Here is an 18,834-nt window from a genome sequence, read left to right as displayed (position 1 = left end):
GTAGCTATTTCCTTAGGTGAAAAACCTCCTTGTAAACACAGCATAATGCGGTTTTTCAAGTGTTAACAAACAAGTTCAGCTAATTTAGGCTTGTGTCGTGCCAGATAGGCAGCTTCATTTTAAGGATGTAATATTCCATGAAGCTCCCACCAGCAAAGAAGCGTGGATCCTAAATACAGTTTCATATCAATGAACAATTATGCCTACACGTCAGCGTAATTACAGGTCTGCCTTTATCAGCTAAACCAACTAATTTAGTTTTAGCTTAGCAAAATTTGAATGACTGACACATAAATAAAATCACCTTATCTAGTCACATCTTTTGCCTTCATTTTAAATGCCGTTATCAAGTAATGAGTTTATATTAGCTTGTGTGCGATATAGTCCTGGTCATAAACAATGGTATTGTGGAGTGAACAGGATCTAGTTCGTACGTGCTTTAACATGGCATTACTTGGGCTTTGAATGGAGCATGTGCTACAATTTAGCCTTCTCTCTTATCGTGGTTACGATATCTTGGTTTGATCTTAGGGATATGGCGGGAGAAGGAATTTGATTTTGTTTATGTGCAGCGTGGCCTTACTCCCGGCCTTGGCTCCTGCCGCTTCTCTTCAGATTTCATTTGGCTGTATAATTCGATGCCTACCTTTGATCGTTCTTGGCTGCTTGTAAAATACTAAACAGCTTTCTTGCAGCAATGTCTAGAGTGAGTAATTCCTTCTTGTTGTTCCTTTTCAGATCCCTTGCAAGCCTAGCGCAGGGTCTGATTTTTTACTGCTTCTTAACAGGGGAGCACTAGAATTCCCAAGAGCCCGACCTCCCGCGTAGCGTCAGCGGAGGCAGCAGGTACTGGCCTCGTGGGTGCAGAGGCTGCGAAGGGAGAATGACGGAGAGGTGGGTCTGGCCCCGATGGCAGCACTGGTAGAGCAGGTCCTAAAAAAGGTGACAAAGCACGAGGACCAGAGGGTGTTCAAGGATGCTGAATTGCTGTCTTTGCTGGGTAACCTCTCGTTTCTGAATTGCTTAACACCAGGTCGCTGAAAGGTGGTTATTATGGCATCAAGTACCAAAAAGGGCTCCGAGGGAGCTCTGGGAAACTACAGACCTGGTAGCCTGACATCTGCATGGAGCAAGTCAATGGGAAGTGGTGTGAAGGGCAGAGTTAATGCTCACCTGGATAAACAGAATGCATTAGGGAAAAGTTAACGTGCCGTTGGGCTCCACCAGTCTGTCGGGATGTCTTTGGCAGAGCCATCGCCCGCGCGGAGGGGAATCCAAGCTGGTGATTTCCCAGAGTTTTCAGAAATGAGGTCAGCAGTGCAAAGCCAGGAAGCAGTTTTTCAAACTGTGCAGTTAATTTGCGGGAAGGTGTGCTGCGAGGTGCGGCGAATGCTGAAGAGCTGCCGCAAAAAGTGGCTGGTTATGTTAATGGGAGGTGAGTTTGTTGCAGAGTTTGGGGGATACCCCTCGGGCTCAAAGTCCTTGGTATGACAACGGGCAAGAGTCCGCGCAGGACTCTCATCTCCCCCTTTTCCGTGCGCCTTCCCAGATGTCTGGAGCTTGGTGTTAGCAACAGGTCACTGAGCTCCATGGCCCCGATGCTCCGTTCTCGGGGGCAGGACGGCGGTTCCGAAGGCACTCCATTTCCTGACCCAGCCCTAGAAAAAATGTCGGTGTAATAGGGGAGGAGACAATGATTCTGAACACTTTGTGGTTTAATGTGGCTTCACTGAATCACAAGGTGTAGCTGATTTTATTGTAGTCAAATCTCAGTGTCAATAAAAAAAAAAAATAAATTTGTGCAGAAGAGGAAAACACACGCTACCAGGAAGATCAGCCTTATTTTGGAAGTGTTATATTGCACGTGCTCTTTCCTTCTATGGGAAGACTCTTCAATTAAATCTATTTTCTCTTTTTCTGGTGACTTGAGATAAACTGAGCTATGTTAAATGTTCAGATGGGTTTCTGCAGCCTGACGTGTTCAACATGTACAATTTTAGGAAGCCCCGTAAAACAAAAGCCCCTTGTTGGGGGCACTGCAGCCACCGGGCGTTTTTTCCTGAGATCTGTCTTACAATCAGCTTCATACGGAAAGGAGGAAAAGGTGTTTGCTTCGGTAGTTTTTTAATTAGTTTCTGATTTCTCTCATGAAAGTTTATCTTGAAATCTGAGCATTGTGTTTTGATGAGACGGGCTTTGTGTTTAGAAAATGGTGAAATGGTTCCTTTCTAAACAGCAAATTCACAGGGTTAACTATAATTTGATTGAAGTGACCAAGCTCTTTGCTGCTTTCCTTAGAATAGATGTCCTTTACAGTATGTCCAGGTCTTCTTGACAACTTTTCTCATTTTTACTGCCAGTGTAATATTTGAGTCACCGCATTGCTGAAAGAAGAGCTCCAGGATAGTAGGAGATTGAACGGGAATAACGCGATTCAGCACTCGTGTTTTGTTGCATTCTCCTCTCATCTGTTCTAAATTTAACATTTAATGAAATAAAACTGTTGGGAAAAGGGATGCGGAGCGGGGTGAGGAACGCTTTCCCCTCCAGCTCTGCCCTCCCCGTTTCTGCCATTTGGGAGGATTCTTTGGGCATTTGAGCAGATCTTACGTAAACTGAGTATTCTGGTGGCGGTTTCATTCTGTAGTCCCAGCTCTTCATTCACTCTAATTTATTTTTTTTTAAATAACCAAAGTCTGAAACTTGAAAAGGCAAACTGACTGCAACAGAAATTTATGAAAAACGTCAGTGAGGGAATTGCTTATTTTTGTAACAAGATGACTTAGGAAGCTGGAGCAAGGGATGCTGCCTTCCTTTCTCTTCTTTCATCCTCCTCTTCTTTACACAAGTTTCTACCTTGAGTCACACGTGAGGAATTTCTCCTAAAAAAGGCAATTTTAAAAGACTTCAGCAGCTGCTGAAAAGAAGAATTTTAGATGGGAAATGACGTGGAAAAGTCTACTACCGTGACACAGCTCCAAGGAGTCAAGAACAATTTGACAAGTTTGAACGGAAAGATGAAAGTACCATATCCTCCCCCTGCCATGTCTATATGTTCATTAAATAACTGGTTTCTCCTCAAAGCTGTCTTCGCTACGGGGATAAAGCCTTTTTGGCAGCCCACGTTGGAAAGAAACTTATCTACAGGGAAAGAGAGAGGGTTTTTTTCTTTTTTTTCTTTTTTTTTTTTTTTTTTTTCTTTTCTGGGATCATTAATAGGAGCAAGTTTCTTCCCAAAGGCTTGCCAGAGTATTCCAGGCAACAGCTGCTCGACTGATTCACGCTGGGATGCTCCGACTGGTCTAACCTCAAACTAAACCACTCGGGCTGACCCAGGAGAGGGCCCTTTGCTGTCTGTTGTCTCCAGCAGCGATAAGTTTAATAACAAATCGCTATTCCGCTTACTCAAAATGCCAGAAAGTAGTTGCATGGTAATAAGCAAAATGGAAATGGGGCTAAAGTTCTTTCTGGAAGTGCAGACTGTATATAGGTTAGTATTTTAGGTGACATTATTTTCTTTCAGAATACACAAATTTGTTGCAAACGTTGTCGTACTAGCCATTATCGAACACTTCACACAGAAATCTGTAGTATTTTGTTCTGTATATATTCAAAATACATATTAACCTTTCAAAACCAAGTCATTTTCTCCCTTGAAAATTGATGAGGAGTGCCTGTTTGTACAGAAGGCGATTTTGATCAATTATTTGGTTTTATTTGGGAGAGGTTGTTGTAATTTAAGTAAGATGATTTAATTTAATTAAATTACTTTTTCGGAAGGCTCATTGCTTTCCGGTGTTACAGAAGGATGTTCGGTGACATTACTGCTGTGACTTGCTGTTCTTGTCCACGCCTGGCACAGAACTGTTCAGCTGGGGGGAGACAGGGAGGGTGAAATCATTTTCCAGGGGGTCTCTGTGGTCCCACAGGATTTACAGAATCCACTCCTCCAGAGAAGGTTAATCCTTGTTTTTACAAAAATCATTTTCAGAAGCGTTAATAGGCAAAACCTTCATGTTTCAGACTTCTTATAGTTTAAAGAAGAATTTTTAAATTAAGACAATTTTTGATAGTTGCTTGGTTCAACTCCTTTCCCATTGCCATTATTCCATTACCAGCTCGCTGGACTCTTTTCCTGCTTTTTTTGCTCTTTCCACCTTCATTTCCTTCAATTTTGTTGTTTCAGGAGCTTATCTCCTAAACTAAACATGTTTTCTGAAAGTTTTGGAACAAGTGTGATGTTCCCAGACTCCACATTGTTCTAACTTGTATGTTCTGCCCTGCCCGTGACGCTGCGATAATCGGGTGATGAAAGGAGAGGGGCTTTAAAACGTAATTAAAAAAGCTTTTACGCTCTTAAATAAGAGAAGGGAAAAAACTGTTAGTGTTACACAGTGGTTTCTGTAAAATAATGCCAGATTATCTAAAGAAGGATGTTAACCTGTAATTTCACTATTTTAATATAAATGATTTTTTTTTTTACATTCATACCTAAAAATCCTAATTACGCATCGCTGGTGTATTAGTGCCACAGCGAAAATAATCACGTGGTCTGTAGTTTTCTCTTTCTCCGGCTCTTACCTTGGCAAAATAAAGAGTGGCCCCACAGAAAGCTCCACCTCTGGTGGTTTGGGTGTAGTCTAGCTGTGCTGAATCTGACAGTTATTTGTTCCAGGAGCTCCGCGGATCAATAGCACTGCAGCACTTAAAACATTTTAGTACGAGGGAGACTTCAATAAAAGTCTACTCTCTGCAGCATTACGTAGCCATTGGGCAGCTTCCAGCACGTGAGTCAGCCTTTGGCCCGGTGGCGGCGTTATTAACTAAAGATGGGGACGGGATGATGTGCAAAGCGCCTGCTTTTACTCTCTTTAAATACGAATTTCCGAAGTTTGTTCTTCCAACCGGTGCTCTGGCTCTTCCCATCACAGCCTCGCTTCGGCAGGATTTAAGCTGGAAAAGGGGAGATTTGGATGAGATCTCGGGAAGAAAATTTTCCCTCTGAGGGTGGTGAGCCCCTGGCCCAGGTTGCCCAGAGAAGCTGTGGCTGCCCCATCCCTGGAGGGGTTCAAGGCCAGGTTGGACGGGGCTTGGAGCAACCTGGGCTGGTGGGAGGTGTCCCTGCCCAGGGCAGGGGGTGGAATGAGATGGCCTTTAAAGGTCCCTTCCAAACCAAAACATTTGTGATTTTTGGGGATTGCATACTCTTCATACAGAATTGATGTTATAATATTGTGCTTCTAATATCTACAAATACTATGTTTAAGTGCAAAATTTGGCTCCTCTTCAGCTGAACCGGTCGCTAGAGCTGAGCGTGCAGGACATCCAGAGTGGTTTGCTTGGTTACATTGTTGGTGGCGCTGTTTCACCTGTGATAAAACCAGTATTTCTACACAAAGATAGCAAATATCGTTAGTTCATCCTCTTCTGGCAGAGGAAGGCTCAAAACAGAGTTGAAATTCAGCTGTTCTTGTCTGTAAGGTGGGAAGAGGCAAGAACTGGGGTGAGAAGCTGATTTTGAGTCGAGCTCCTTGGCCAGACTCTGCCCAGGCCCTGCCCTGTGGAGCGAGTCAGGAGAATTCAGGTGTGTGGCCCTGCCGTGTTTGTATTGAGGATGATGACGGAGCCTGGGAGTCTGTAACAGCAAGCTGTAGTGGCCTGATTTATTGTCGTTCAGGGCATCATACTATACATTTCTCTAATGCTTGTGAGGAGCTGATACAGGGAGAGGCTCCCGCGTACCCTGGGATGGTCAATCCATCGCTTGTGCTATGGAGAAAGAGTCCGTGGTTCCTCCAGCATCTTCCACGTCCGTGGATAGATTGCGTTCTGGTGTATCTTTGTGGGTGTACACACACACACAGCCGCGCACACAAAGGTCTAGGTGTGGATATTGTAGTCAAACCATGGAATGAGGTCAGATCTACTGAAATTGCTGCCTGGAAGAGCGCTTTTGTCAATCAGGTCATCAGATGTTAATAACCCTTTTTTAGTGAAACATTCCTTTCGGAGCCGAAACTGGTTTTAGTAGATGAAGCCTTTTGCTAATCTATGATAATTTCCTTTTATCAATGTCTCTTAATCGAAAGAAAACCTTTTTTTAATTAAAATACTAACTCACCTATAAATTATATGACAATGAAATGGTAACACAGAAAATGCAATGGAATTAGGAGGCTCAACAGGCTGAATGAGAACACAGTGGTAGTGGAGATAAAATGATTACTCTGGAAGAATAAACACATCCTGGTTTTTCTTTGGTTTATTTTTATTTGGTAGCAGACAAGATGCTTGGCGCTGATCACAGACAGCACCGGAGTTGATCCCAGTGCTCCACACAGATGTACAAATGGATAAACCATCAACAGCTCCCGATACTTGGCGTGTTTTCTGTGTCGGAGGGGCCGCGCAGCTCTCCCGTTCTGCTCCTTCCAGCCTTGGGAACGAGAGCTCGGGAACAACTAGTATGGGCAGACAAGTTTGAGGAATGTTACGAATTGGGTTGACAGTTTCTGTTTCTCACCTGGGCAGAATTCCCAAATACTCTCAATCTCTGTTTGTAAAGAGACTCCTAAAAAGCCACTCAGCAAACTGCTTGACATGGCAGCTTCTCATACGATGTTTTCCCTAGTTTATTTTAACAGTGTTTTCTTGCAGTCCTGTGCATCTATGATAAATATGTGTTTGCTTTATGCTTTTTAATTTGCACCTGGCTGTAGTGTTAGGTGACAAGATGATTTCTGTCATCAGAGAAAAGAAAAGGGAGCATCTCCCATCCCCGCTGATGGAGAAGCGTTGGTGGTGGGCAACAGGTCTTTGCATTTTAGCGGCTGGCTTCCCTTGGATGGCTCGTCTGGTACAAGAGGCCGCCTACGGGTTAATAACCAACAGGCAATCCTGAACGGAATCCTGCTTTTCTAGAAGGGAGGTTTCTCTCAAACATGCATCTTTCCAAAAAAATACGGTTTACACCATTTTAAAACTAGTTTAGACTCCTGTCTGTTTTGAAGACTGGGACTCAGTCATCGGTGACAGCATTGTGCTTACGGTGTCCGTGTGGATATGAAGGAGAATTAGCGTGAAAACTGAGAAGCGAATAAATTATATCTTTGTCCCCACTGGAAGATAGACCACCTGCTGCAGAAAGTGTCATAAATGAGCCATCTAATTAAACTTTCTGAATGCCTGCCCTGCTAATTGTTTTGCATTACGTGGTTAATTCCTACCCTAGAATTACCATCGTTTTCCTTGTGCAGGAAAAGTTGCTGTCAAAGTCAAATGAGAATTTTATTTGAACTGAAGGAAGGACTTTCAGTTTTGCTCCACTGGTTTGGATCCCGATGGGGATTAATCTCACCAAGAGCTGCAGGAAGTAGCCCTAAAAATGGGCAGTATTTGTTTTAAATAACTTCCCTAGCTATTTAAGTTCCTACATTAGTAGTAGCAAGTCTTGTATGACGCTGACGTTATCATTGTCATCAAGCAGGACTGTCCCGTTGGGTGTTCTTACAGCCCGGGCTACTGCCATCGGCTCCTGGGCCATCGGCACCGAACAGAATCATGGAATCTCTGGAGATCATGCCCTCCAACCCCCGGCCAGAGCAGGGTCACCCAGAGCAGGTGGCACAGGAACGCGGCCAGGCGGGGTTGGAATGTCTCCAGAGACGGAGACTCCCCCACCTCTCTGGGCAGCCTGTGCCAGGGCTCTGCCACCCTCACAGCAAAGAAGTTCCTCCTCCTGTTGAGATGGAACTTCCCAGGGGCAAGTTTGTGCCCGTTACCCCTTGTCCTGTCCCCGGGCACCACTGAGAAGAGCCTGGCCCCATCCTCTTGCCCCCTGCCCGTTAGCTCTTGCTGAGCGTTGCTGAGCTCCCCTCTCAGCCTGCTCTTCTCCAGGCGGAACAGCCCCAGGGCTCTCAGCCTTTCCCCAGCACAGAGATGCTCCATCCCCTCAGCATCTCCACAGCCTCCGCTGTCCCCTCTCCAGCAGTTCCCCGTCCTTCCGGAACCGGGGAGCCCAGCACTGGCCCCAGAGCTCCAGCCGTGGCCTCCCGAGGGCAGAGCAGAGGGGGAGGATGAACCCCCCTCCACCTGCTGGCCACGCTCTTCTCGATGCCCCCCAGGATGCCATTGGCTTTCTTGGGCACCAGGGCACATTGCTGGCCCGTGGGCAACTTGTTGTCCCCCAGCACTCCCAGGTGCCTCTCTGCAGAGGTCAGCCCCCAGCCTGTCCTGGGGCAGGGGGTTATTCCTCCCCAGGTGCAGCACCCTACACCCCACAGGTGGTGGGATCCAGGGCCGGGGTTGTGACTTAAGGCTATCTGTAATCAGGGTGGTTTTCTGAATTAAATGTGCATTTTGCAGTTCTGGAGAGACTTGTGTTACTAACTAGTAGCCTCTTCACTGGATTTGGTGTGTTTTCATAACTGGTTATTGCAAATATCCTTTTTTCCAGTAGTTTTGGAAGAAATCCCATTCTCTGCTCAAAAAATAGCATTTCTGTCTACAGGAAAGGCTATTTCAGTGCTTTGTAATGCCTAGAATCCGTCCATTTCATACAGAAAATGTTAAGAGAAATGAGGCCTAATGAACAGGGGCAGTATAGAATACTTCATATAATTATTTTCATGCTTTTGTTAGTTTTTATAGTATGTGCCAAATGCTCATCCCATGACTTCGATTGTAAGGCTTGTCCGTGCTCATGGGAGGATGTCCAGGACCCAGGCAAACTCTTGTGCGCGGAAAGTCACTTATATAAAAAGATCAGTGTTATCCTTTAACATTTGGCTAAAAAATGGCAAAACAGATTTCTGAATATATGGCGTTTCCATTTGTTATTTATTCCAGTAGAAAACTAATGCGCAAATATGTATCTGTCAGGATAATTGTCATTTGGACAGGAGTCAGGAGTGCTTAATTCTTTTACGTGAAAATCCTCCTTTCGTGTAATCGGGTTACACATGAGTTAGGAGGGCTCTTTGTCTTTTTCAGGTTCAGAATATCTGAAATAAAAGAAACTATCGCTCTGTGGCTTTTTCCCCGATCTGCAGTTACACTGAGAAGATTATATTGACTCGAGCCTTTTTAACTAAACTGTTTTCTTTAAGTCATGTTGACATAGCCTGTCTTGTCTGGTGGTAGCATGCGTTTTTAAGACTTAAGTCACGCTTTTTAGGGAATAAAAACATAAATACTGTAAAATGACATGTGTGACTAAGCTTGCAGTACAGTGAGAATTCCCCACGTTTTTGATAAGAAGTTCTTTGTTGTCCTCAAAAGAAAACTTGGTGGGTCAGCTTGGTGACTGCCTGGGCTGATGGCTTCTGCTTGGTCAGTTGTCTGGAGACGGCAGGAATGAATTGGGTGAACATCAGTTGGGGAGAGTCAATGGGGAATAAAGAAGATCCAGAAGATTTGGAGAAATAAAAGCTAAGCTGAAGTGGAAGTTGCTGTGTTCACCCCATAGGGATGGGAGCCAACCTGTTTAGAATCACAGAATGTGTTGGGTTGGAAGGGGCCTCTAAAGGCCAACCCCCCTGCAGTGAGCAGGGACATCTTTAACTAGAGCAGGTCGCTCAGAGCCTCATCCAGCCTGGCCTTGAATGTCTCCAGGGATGGGGCCTCCACCCCCTCTCTGGGCAACCTGGGCCAGTGTCTCACCACCCTCAGTGGAAAGAACTTCGTCCTAATGGCTGATCTAAACCTGCCCTGCTCTAGTTTAAAACCATTGTTCCTTGTCCCATGGCTCCATGTCCTTGCAAACAGCCCCTCCCCAGCTTTCCTGTAGGCCCCCTTTAGGGACTGGAAGGGGCTCCAAGGTCTCCCCGGAGCCTTCTCTTCTCCAGGCTGAACCCCCCCAGCTCTCTCAGCCTGTCCTCACAGCAGAGGGGCTCCAGCCCTCGGATCATCTTCGTGGCCTCCTCTGGCCCTGCTCCAACAGGTCTGTGTCCTTCCCGTGCTGAGGGCTCCAGAGCTGGACACAGGACTCCAGGTGGGGTCTCACGAGAGCGGAGTAGAGGGGGAGAGTCACCTCTCTGGATCTGCTGGCCACAGCTCTTTTGATGCAGGTTCTTTTGATGTTTGGTGCTTATCTATGGAAACGGGTGGGTTCTGCGTCTCCTGCAGACTTCTGAGTCCGCACGGGAAGCGTCAGAGCCGGTGCCGTCACCCTACTCTGTGTTGGGGTTGTTCCTCCTCTGTGGGTTCGTCGCTCACATCATCTCTGGTGCAAAGCCTTCTGGTGACAGTCCCATTGCCGTCACTGCCATCTCTTCAACTAGGAGAACCATGTTTGCTCCGTATTTCAGAATACAATGAGCGTTGCCAAGTGTCACATCGGATGATTTCTCGTTCTAGCGTTAACCAGAAATGATAAAGAAGGAAAAGATGAGCTATTTCTAATATATATTATAAAAATGTTACTGGGGCCGTGGTACAACATTTGAAATAAACATATTTGTTAAAACTTCAACTCCAAATGAAATGTTAGTAGATTGGCCTGTGCAGAATTGGTATTCTAAACAATTTTCCTGCCATAGTAATAATCTTTTCAATATTTACGTCTTTTCATTACATCAGGATCTGGCACAAGATCATTCTTACTCTGAAGAATTTTTTCAGTGCTGTTGGCCAGTTTGCAAGCCGATCGGGTGCTTGTATGCGCGTGCGGGGGGTTTGGGGGTGGGTTTTTAATACAACTGACTACTGCCTTGCGGCGTTCGGCATCAGGTCGTGTGTCCGAGTGGGGCTGACGTCCCTGAGCTCCGTGTGCCGGGGGGAGACGGGGGCTCGGGGCTGCCCTTATCTCCTCCGGTTCCTGCATTCCTTCTGCCAGGCTCCTCTTACACCGGCCCCTCTGGGCTCCGCAGGGGAATGTGCTGTAAATATAGTGAATATTCATCCAGGATTTTCTTGTGCAAAATGGTAGAGCGGTACTTTTTTTTCCTCGTCACATCAGGTCTCCTGGGCCGGATCATTAGGGGAAAGACTGGGTACGGAGCGGGGACTGATTCCTTGCCTATATTCTGCTTCACAGGGACCTTCTATTGAAAAGAAACATCCCCTAATCTTCATCTCTGCATTCCCCACCCCCCTTTTAAAAATTCCTGTGCTGGTTTATGTGCCGGTTGCGTGGAGCCGTTCTGGTTGCCCATCGGCAGACCCGCTGAGCCCTTGGGCTCCTCCAAAGGCAGAGATTTACTGCGGTGGTTTGACCCCTGGAGCCTTTATTACAGGAGATGCATGAGAACGAATGCCCCCCCCCGCCATATCTTTAGTTTCAGGTCCCAAATTCAATTTGCAGGACAGAGAACTATAAATATCAGTGATGTAAACGGAGGGGGTTATGCTGGGAAGCAGAGAGGCACGCAGCGTGCTGACCCACCCTACCCGCTGCAGAGCGGCTTTCCAAATTAGCCTGGCATTTAATGGGCACGTGAGTTTAACTTTGAAATGTAATATAATAACCTCTGCATATGGCTTATTCGCGAGTTTTCTCTGGCCTGGGAGGAATAGCTGTTTAAAAACCTTTATTAATAAAAGTGTTGTATTAATTATTTTATTACAAGCAAATGTTGCACAGAACTTTGTGGCTTTTAGAATTCAGACTGTTAAAACATGTGGAAAACCCCAATTTCTCTAGCAGTAGTGGTCAGTACTGCTTCATTACAGACAGTTTTACCTTTTCCCTGTGCTTTATTTAAGTCTCTTGAATCTTTTCTGGATTTGTGAGGATAAAAGTGGAGCGCTTGGTTTTTTGTCTTGGACAGCATTAGCTTTACTCTGATCTTTTGTGTTGAACACCAAATCCGTCTGGTCGGACATTCACAATGTTTTGAAATGGAAATTTTATGTTCAAAGGAAATAATTACCGAACACAGAATTTGTGTATTCATTTTAGATATTTGTAGTTAAATATCTTAAACCCAGATGGGCTCTGTGTATCTCTCCGTGATCTGGGCTTTTCTGCAGTTGCTGAATCCAGGCCCGTTTGCTTCCTCTAAAAAAAGTTTAATAAAGTAGGAAAAAAGGAAGTGTTTAAGAGTATCAAGAATGTGCCTCGGTACTCGCACACTTTAAAGTAAGACTGTACACTTTGAAAGCTTTAATAAGGGCCATCTCCTTTGTAAAGAATGCAGATAATTTTTTTTTTTCCCGGCCAGAAAAAAAAAAAAAAAAAGGTAACCTGATATGAGTCTGACAGTGTCGTTTAGTTAAGTGCTTCCATCTGGTGCTTGCTATTTCCCTTACTCATGACCTCTCTTTCTCTCTCCCCCTCCTTCTCCTTAGCCCCTTTGAGGAAAGCAAAGTTTGTTGAGAGCCCTCGGATCCCCGAGTCGGAGCTTGGCTCACCGACGCTCTCTTCAGCGCAGAAACTGGACGTCGACGCGTTCTGCCCTGGTAAGCTGCATGCGACGGTGCTGCCGTAAACGAGGAGAACGGGCAATTCCAGCCCAGAAATACTCTTTAAATGTAGTACGGCTCCTTCTTACAGGTGGTTGATTTGGACCTTCCCCAGCCAAGTTTTATTCACTTGGGAACTTGAATATTAGTTCCTAATTGATACCCCTTTGCAATTTTGTGTGTGTTCTGGGCTGGCCTCGTGGCCGCTCTCCCCTCAGAATAATTTAGAAGATCTAGAGAGTTGCTTTTGGGAAGATAAAAATGATTCAATAAACATACCTCTTTAAATTTAATTTTTAATGCTGGTCTTCAGAGAGGCTGGAATAAAACTACATTTTGGAAATATCATTAAATCAACTGATGCAAAACCATGGGATCTTGTTTACCTGCATCCAAGAATATTGCTTTTTTTGATTTATTTTTTTTTAAAGAAATAGCTTCTAATTTATGTATCCTGTAGTAAGTGCTCTTAAAAGTGTACATCTTGCTGGAGGCCTCTGGTTGAAACGTAAATAGAAGTGGGTCGTGTCCCTCCCTGGCTTAACCCCGCGTGCGTCGGAGGGTTGGGGCCGGCAGCGGCAGGAGCACCCCGAGCCCGGCCGGACCCTCGCGCAGGTGTGGGAACGCCCTGAGATCCATCTGTAGCTGCGTCTCCCTGTCATTGCCCACATTCTTCCCAACTGGGACACGTTGACCTGGGGAGGGCTGGATGCTGCGGTGGAGGTGGAGGCTGGGACCGAGCGGCATGGTCTTAAAGCAGCAGCAGCAAAGGTTTCAGGGGATTTTTTGCTAATTTCTGCATTTATTTTTTTTCCCCCCCCAGCTTTCCCTAGTTTATGAGCCAAAGGGACACGTGTTTAGCGTAGGCCTCCGATGGGGTAAAAGGATGTTGGGTATTTTGAAATGCCATGTAAATATGTGACATCTTCCTCTTAAATCTATAGATACAGTAGAAAAGGTTATATTAATAAATGATTGTCCGAAATCAGGGTACCATTTATTTTGGCAGATGGTGAGCTGATAGCGTACTCGCAGTTGGAGGAATTAATTGAATGTTGTCCAGATTTTGAATGTGGGCTTTCTTTAATGTATTGTGTTTGAAAGAGGAGTTGTCTTAGGACAAAAAAAAAAAAAAGACGGTCCCTGTGCTTGGAAGTGCCTCCTTGGAGGCCATGGCTGCTGTGAAAAGTGCTCTTTTCTTTTTCAATCATCATGAATTACAATTAAAATTTTGCTGTTGCAGTCCTTTCTTCTTTGAACTAAATAGCTTCTGCTGTCATGTTTATAATTGTTAATAATTACAAACTTATTATGATTGCATCCGCAGAGAATTATAATTGAATTGTAAATTTGGCTTAAAAAGCATCAATTCCGGATTCCTGCGTCTCGCGTTACGTCTTGCGGGCGTCCTCGCCCACGTGTCCCCTCCCTGGCCCCCGCCTGGCCTGTCGGGCTCTTTGGGAGGGCAGGACTCCTGCCCAGCCCGGCAGCGGGCTCTCACAAGGGGATCTGTGACGCCTTATTTGTCTTTTTCATCTCCTTCTCTTGCTGATGGTGTAGGGACCTGAAAGGAAAAGTGGAGTTCCCTGCTGCCTTCAAGTATCATTAAAGAAACATGAAACATCGTTAAGGAAGGAAAAAAAGTGAAAGCAAGAGAGTTGCCATAGGAGATGCTGGCGAACTTGGAGTAAAACTTCAAGCTGAGGGGTTGCAGAGTGATAAACGTGGGTGCCAAGGGAGCGGCTCCCTTGTGTCCATGCGGGGCGCCCAGGACCTCGCCTGGCTGCGTTTGCCCAGAACTTTGGAGGAGCCCGGCTGGGTTCGTGGTGGCGGAGTGAGACAGAGGAGAGGGAGCGGGGGAATCCACTGGGGAAGGGTTTCGGAAACTGTTCGTAGAAGGACATTTGTGAAGTTTTCTTCTGGTGATGCTGCAGCTCCTCGCTTCTTTCCCCCTGCTCCGAGGTGTTGGCCACTGGTCACCCCGTGGTCACCATACGTTTACTCAGCTTCTGCGGCAGAAATGGATCACGCTTTACCTGCATGGATTATGGTTCCACCTGTGAAAAGAGCGGTAACGCAAGGGCTGGAGGTTTTGCCGGGCTAGAAGGTTGGATAAAAGGAGCTCAAGAGATGAGACCTTGGAAAGAAGGAGGTGGCTGGGGAAGGATCCTTGTGTAACGAAGGAAAAAAGAGCAAAGATCCGGACAACTCCCAGGGACCAAATGCGTTTGAGTCTCGGCGTAGCATCCAGCTCCTGCTGGGAAGGTGGAGGAAGACGCACCAAGTCCTACTCTGGACTGTGGCAAAGCCTGCAGGCACTGCCTTAATCAGTTTTCCAAGGAAATACAGCTCCTTTCTTCAGTGTTAGGCTTATTTTAACGCTCCTCTAAAAGGTGCGCGTCCTGTGCGGGATGTTAGCACAGAGCGTTAAATCCCGAGTGTCGTCAGGAATGATGGTAGGAGTTGAAAGAAGGAAAAAAAGCAAGGCTGGAGATATGCTGGAGCCTAGCAATTGAGTGGAGGTGGAGTGGTTTGTAAAAGCGATCCCTGACAAGTAATGTAATTAATTATACACTTAAAGGCAGTTTAAAACACTAAATAGCAATGAGGAGAGAACATTATCTACTCTGCATATAGAAATGATTATTTCAATTTGAGATGCCTCGAGATGAAATTCTGCTCGATGCGAAAATGTTTATTTTAAGGCTTCATTCGGGCAAATTTCAGCACATTCCAGGGAGGTGGTTTCCTGAGCAACCACCCTGACAGCGCTCGGCCTCTCCTGCCGCTGCGGGGAGCTTCGGCGTTTGACATCTTGCGGCGTGAATCGGTGTATGAGGGGATGCGCTCGCGATGTTTTAACTTTGAGGAAGAAAAAAGCAGAAGGAGGTGGCTAGTATCTTTTGAGGGAGGTTCTAATAGGAAGGGCGTAGTAAAGCTTTACGCTTGATACGGTTTTTTGTTTTGGAACCGTATTCTTTGTTTTGCCAAAGGCGGCCATTAAATTCTGTAAGATGAATTTAATTTATTTAAGTGAAAGCAGAAATTGGGCCACATTTTGTAGTTGTTGCATTTGAGATGATGACCAAAAAAAAGACGTTTTGTGGCTTTGAGAAACCCATTTCTGTCAGAATTATATTTCTGTGAAGCTTTTGTGATTGCGGGGGTCATTTAGAGTTCGTTCAAGCCCTTTTTGACTTGGAGTGTCTGTGGCGGAGAAGGAGCCGATCCTTGTTCCTTGGCTTAGTGGTGACTTTCTAAGGAGGCTCTGAAAGGAGTTGGGTCTGTCCTCCCTCCCCGTGCCCCCATCCTGCAGTCGCTGTTGGGCAGAGGCCTTTGCGTTTTCCTTCTTGTCAGACTTTCTCAGACCGTGGGACAGCTCGGGGGTGACGCCCGCAAGGCCATCGTCGCCCTTTAAGGGGCATAACGTGGAAGAGCAGGAGTTGACTGTCAAACCTCTGTTCAGCTGTTAAACCTTTTCTGTAACGGTCTGGTGATTCACAATTTAGCGTGTAAGATTCCCCCTCCCCCCCCCCCAAATTTATCACGCCTCCCTCCTCCTGCCTAGTGGCACTGCTCCTGCGGGGAACGGCGTCCTGGCTTCTCGGTCCTGCTTAGCTGCGTATCACGAGGGCATCTTTCTCTGAACTGCGTTTTGTTTTAGCTACCACGATAAAAACATGTTTTGACTCCTGAGTACTTGGGAAACCTATTGGAAACAGTCTGAGATGGACGGTGCTTTCAGGTAACTGCCTTTTGTCTTAGAGCAGTGTTTGCGGTTGCATTTTGCCTGATTTATTACCTTGTCATTAGGTTTCAAAGGCTAAGTATGTTATGACATTATCTTTTAATTTGATTAAATTCTTTTTCAGAAATTTTGGGACACAAATCTCAAATGTCTGGTCAGGGGGTGTTTGCTTGTAGCCCATTAGGCTGGCAGGCGTCTGTTTCCATCCCTAATTGAGTTAGGTGCTGCGCTGGTGCCGCCGCCACGGCCAGCGAAGGGTGATTTACCATCCCAGTGGCGTTTACGTTCATCTCATCGCTCCTTTTTTTCTTCGGTTAAAGAATCGTTGAGGTTGACATCTGCTTGCTGCTGCTGCTGCTTCTTTCTTTTCATTATGTAAAATGTGTATTTTTCATTTTGCACAAACCACACACTTCGCTTAAACACAACAGAACATTTCTCAGGTGGTAGAAAAAGGCCTTTAGCAGGGAATGCATGAAACAACCCTGTAGTGTGACTTTTTCATGGTGAAAATATCGGCAGTGAGCCAAAAACCCCACAAAACTCCAAACAAATTCAGCCAGCAGGATCCTTGTCCGACCTCTGTCACAGAGGACAGTGATGAATTGGGAGGAAGGCAAGGGAATAATCAAACCCTCCATGGCCTGACAAATGGTTTTACTGTTGAATCTTGTGGTTGTCCCAGCGTTATCAAGCCCACTGACCTGAAGGGAATGGGAAATCGTTGTGATCAGCCCTAATTGCAGAAGAGTCGTGGCAATTCGGAACGGCGGTTGCTATGGAAGCCATTGACTTCTCTCGTGCTTCTCTTGGGAGGACAGTGCTGGTTCCTTCTGCCGTACGGGGAGGTGGAAACAGCTTCAGAATAAATTCCTGGATTAACCATCCAAAACTTAACTCCCCCAGATAAAACAAAACAAAACAACCGCCACCCTGGCCTGAAATTCTGCTGCTGAGAGAGGAATAATGAAGGCAGTTTTAGACTTTCGGGTGTGACTCTGTTTGGGATTAGCCGTAGAGCACTTGCCGTTAGGTGTAGTTGGGTTTGCTGTAAACTGAAAGTTGCAGCTTGGAGAAGAGTGGCTGGGGTTACAATCTAGGGCTTACTGAACCTTCTTGTCAAAGGGGAGATGCTCGAGACGAGAACTGAAAATAACACGAATCCCATGTACTGTTGCCGTATCTTTTAGCTGTTAAATAATTTCAGATAACACGGCATTCTCGAAGCTTCCTGACGTGCTCTACTAACAACCAACTTCCCTTTACAACCTAGGTTTTGGTTTCATCTATCTGGGGGAAAAATAAAAAGGGAAAAAGGGCAGGGAGCAGGCTTTGAGTGGTCCAAATTCTGTTTATGTGAAGAACTGGCCAACTTTGAAGTGTTGTGGCTACTGACAAAACCTAGATGGCCCCTGAAGTGTGTTTCCCATCAGATACTACAGCAGCAGAATTTCCTGCAGCCCAGCACCTCTGGCTGCCCGTCCAGATGGGTGCTGGGGAGTCTAACGAGTTCTTTTGCCTCGTCAAACAGAAAAGTTTTGCTTTTGGTTGGCCTGTAAGGAAACCGTAACTTTTTTGTGCTAATACTTTGGATAATGGAATATTCATAGCTGTCTGTCTTGCCAGTAACTACGTACACAAGCAAACCAACCCTCTTGATTTTGAAACTGTTGGTGATGGGCCAGTATGGATCAGTGTAAAGCTTCTTTTTCTTCCACGTCTGGGCAGATGTGACTTAGGGGCTTGATATGAGACTTTCTTGTATGGATGAAGCATCAGAGACCTTCCCTGTACTTTGTACTTATCTGTTTCATTGCTGATGGACAACGTCAGGCTTCTCCTTGAATGAGTAACTCCTGGCAGAGGAGTTTCCTCTTCTAGTGTAATATTTTTTAAAGCAAGGGCAGCCTGCCACTGATGCTCCCAAATATTGCAGCTTGGGCAGTATGGCTGCAAAAACGGGATGGTTTTTGAAGCAAGGTACTCGGAGTTATAGGATTAGTCAGGAATCAGTTGTGTTGGGAAGCTGATGGGTAGGGTTTGTCTTCAGTGCCGGCGTGGGTCACTGTTTTGCTCCAGGATTGCGTAATGATGACCATCCATGCCACATAGCTGTCTTTGGGTGTAGAACATTGTACTTTGGCTGCAAGCAAAAATGAGGGATTAGGTAAATTCAGGGACTGTTCCAGTAGGCAACATACGTGGGACGGTTGCAGGTATTGTGCCCTCAGTCCAACGCAGACCTCCAACACTGTCCCCATAGGCCTTGCACGTTCAAGTGCCTTCTTACCACCTTGTCTGCAAATGGTTCCATCTTCAGCTCCTTGCTTGGCCTGATGGACCCATCTGTAAAACAAAATTACCCATTAGGGATGGGACAGAGACATGGCTAATAATGAAACATGTCGCCGTATCGTTCACCAGAGTCACTGGACCTTCTAATGGAAGATAACTTAGCTAGAATTTCAGTCTGGAGCAACTTCAGTTCTGGCTTAGATAACAGGACATTGATTTATCTCTAACCTAAAATATTTTGCAAAGGTACAAAACATCCTGTCTCAGACCAAGAAATCATTCATACTGAAAAGTTGGAATGGATTCTTTTTTTTGCCCTGTAGGTAACAGGTAACAAATCTGTCTCCGTGCTTGTCTTCTGCTTAATTTCTTTTGGAGTATTTATTATG

The 18,834-nt window shown here is 45.7% G+C and overlaps 1 protein-coding gene across 12 annotated transcripts in view; it reads left to right on the top strand.

Moving 5' to 3' along the window:
• The window catches only part of TANC2 (tetratricopeptide repeat, ankyrin repeat and coiled-coil containing 2), a 256,859-nt gene that overhangs the window by 116,034 nt on the left and 121,991 nt on the right, over nucleotides 1-18,834 (top strand). For all 12 annotated transcript variants that reach the window (XM_074562510.1, XM_074562507.1, XM_074562509.1 and 9 more), the window contains one exon: nucleotides 12,289-12,399. In XM_074562510.1, the coding sequence (XP_074418611.1) occupies nucleotides 12,289-12,399 (111 nt within the window). The remainder of the gene's footprint in view (nucleotides 1-12,288; nucleotides 12,400-18,834) is intronic.

This window comes from Larus michahellis, chromosome 18, assembly GCF_964199755.1.
Source record: "Larus michahellis chromosome 18, bLarMic1.1, whole genome shotgun sequence".
Lineage (NCBI taxonomy): Eukaryota > Metazoa > Chordata > Aves > Charadriiformes > Laridae > Larus > Larus michahellis.
The sequence above is the reverse complement of the archived record's forward strand: the minus strand, read 5'-3'. Positions and strand labels throughout refer to the sequence as shown.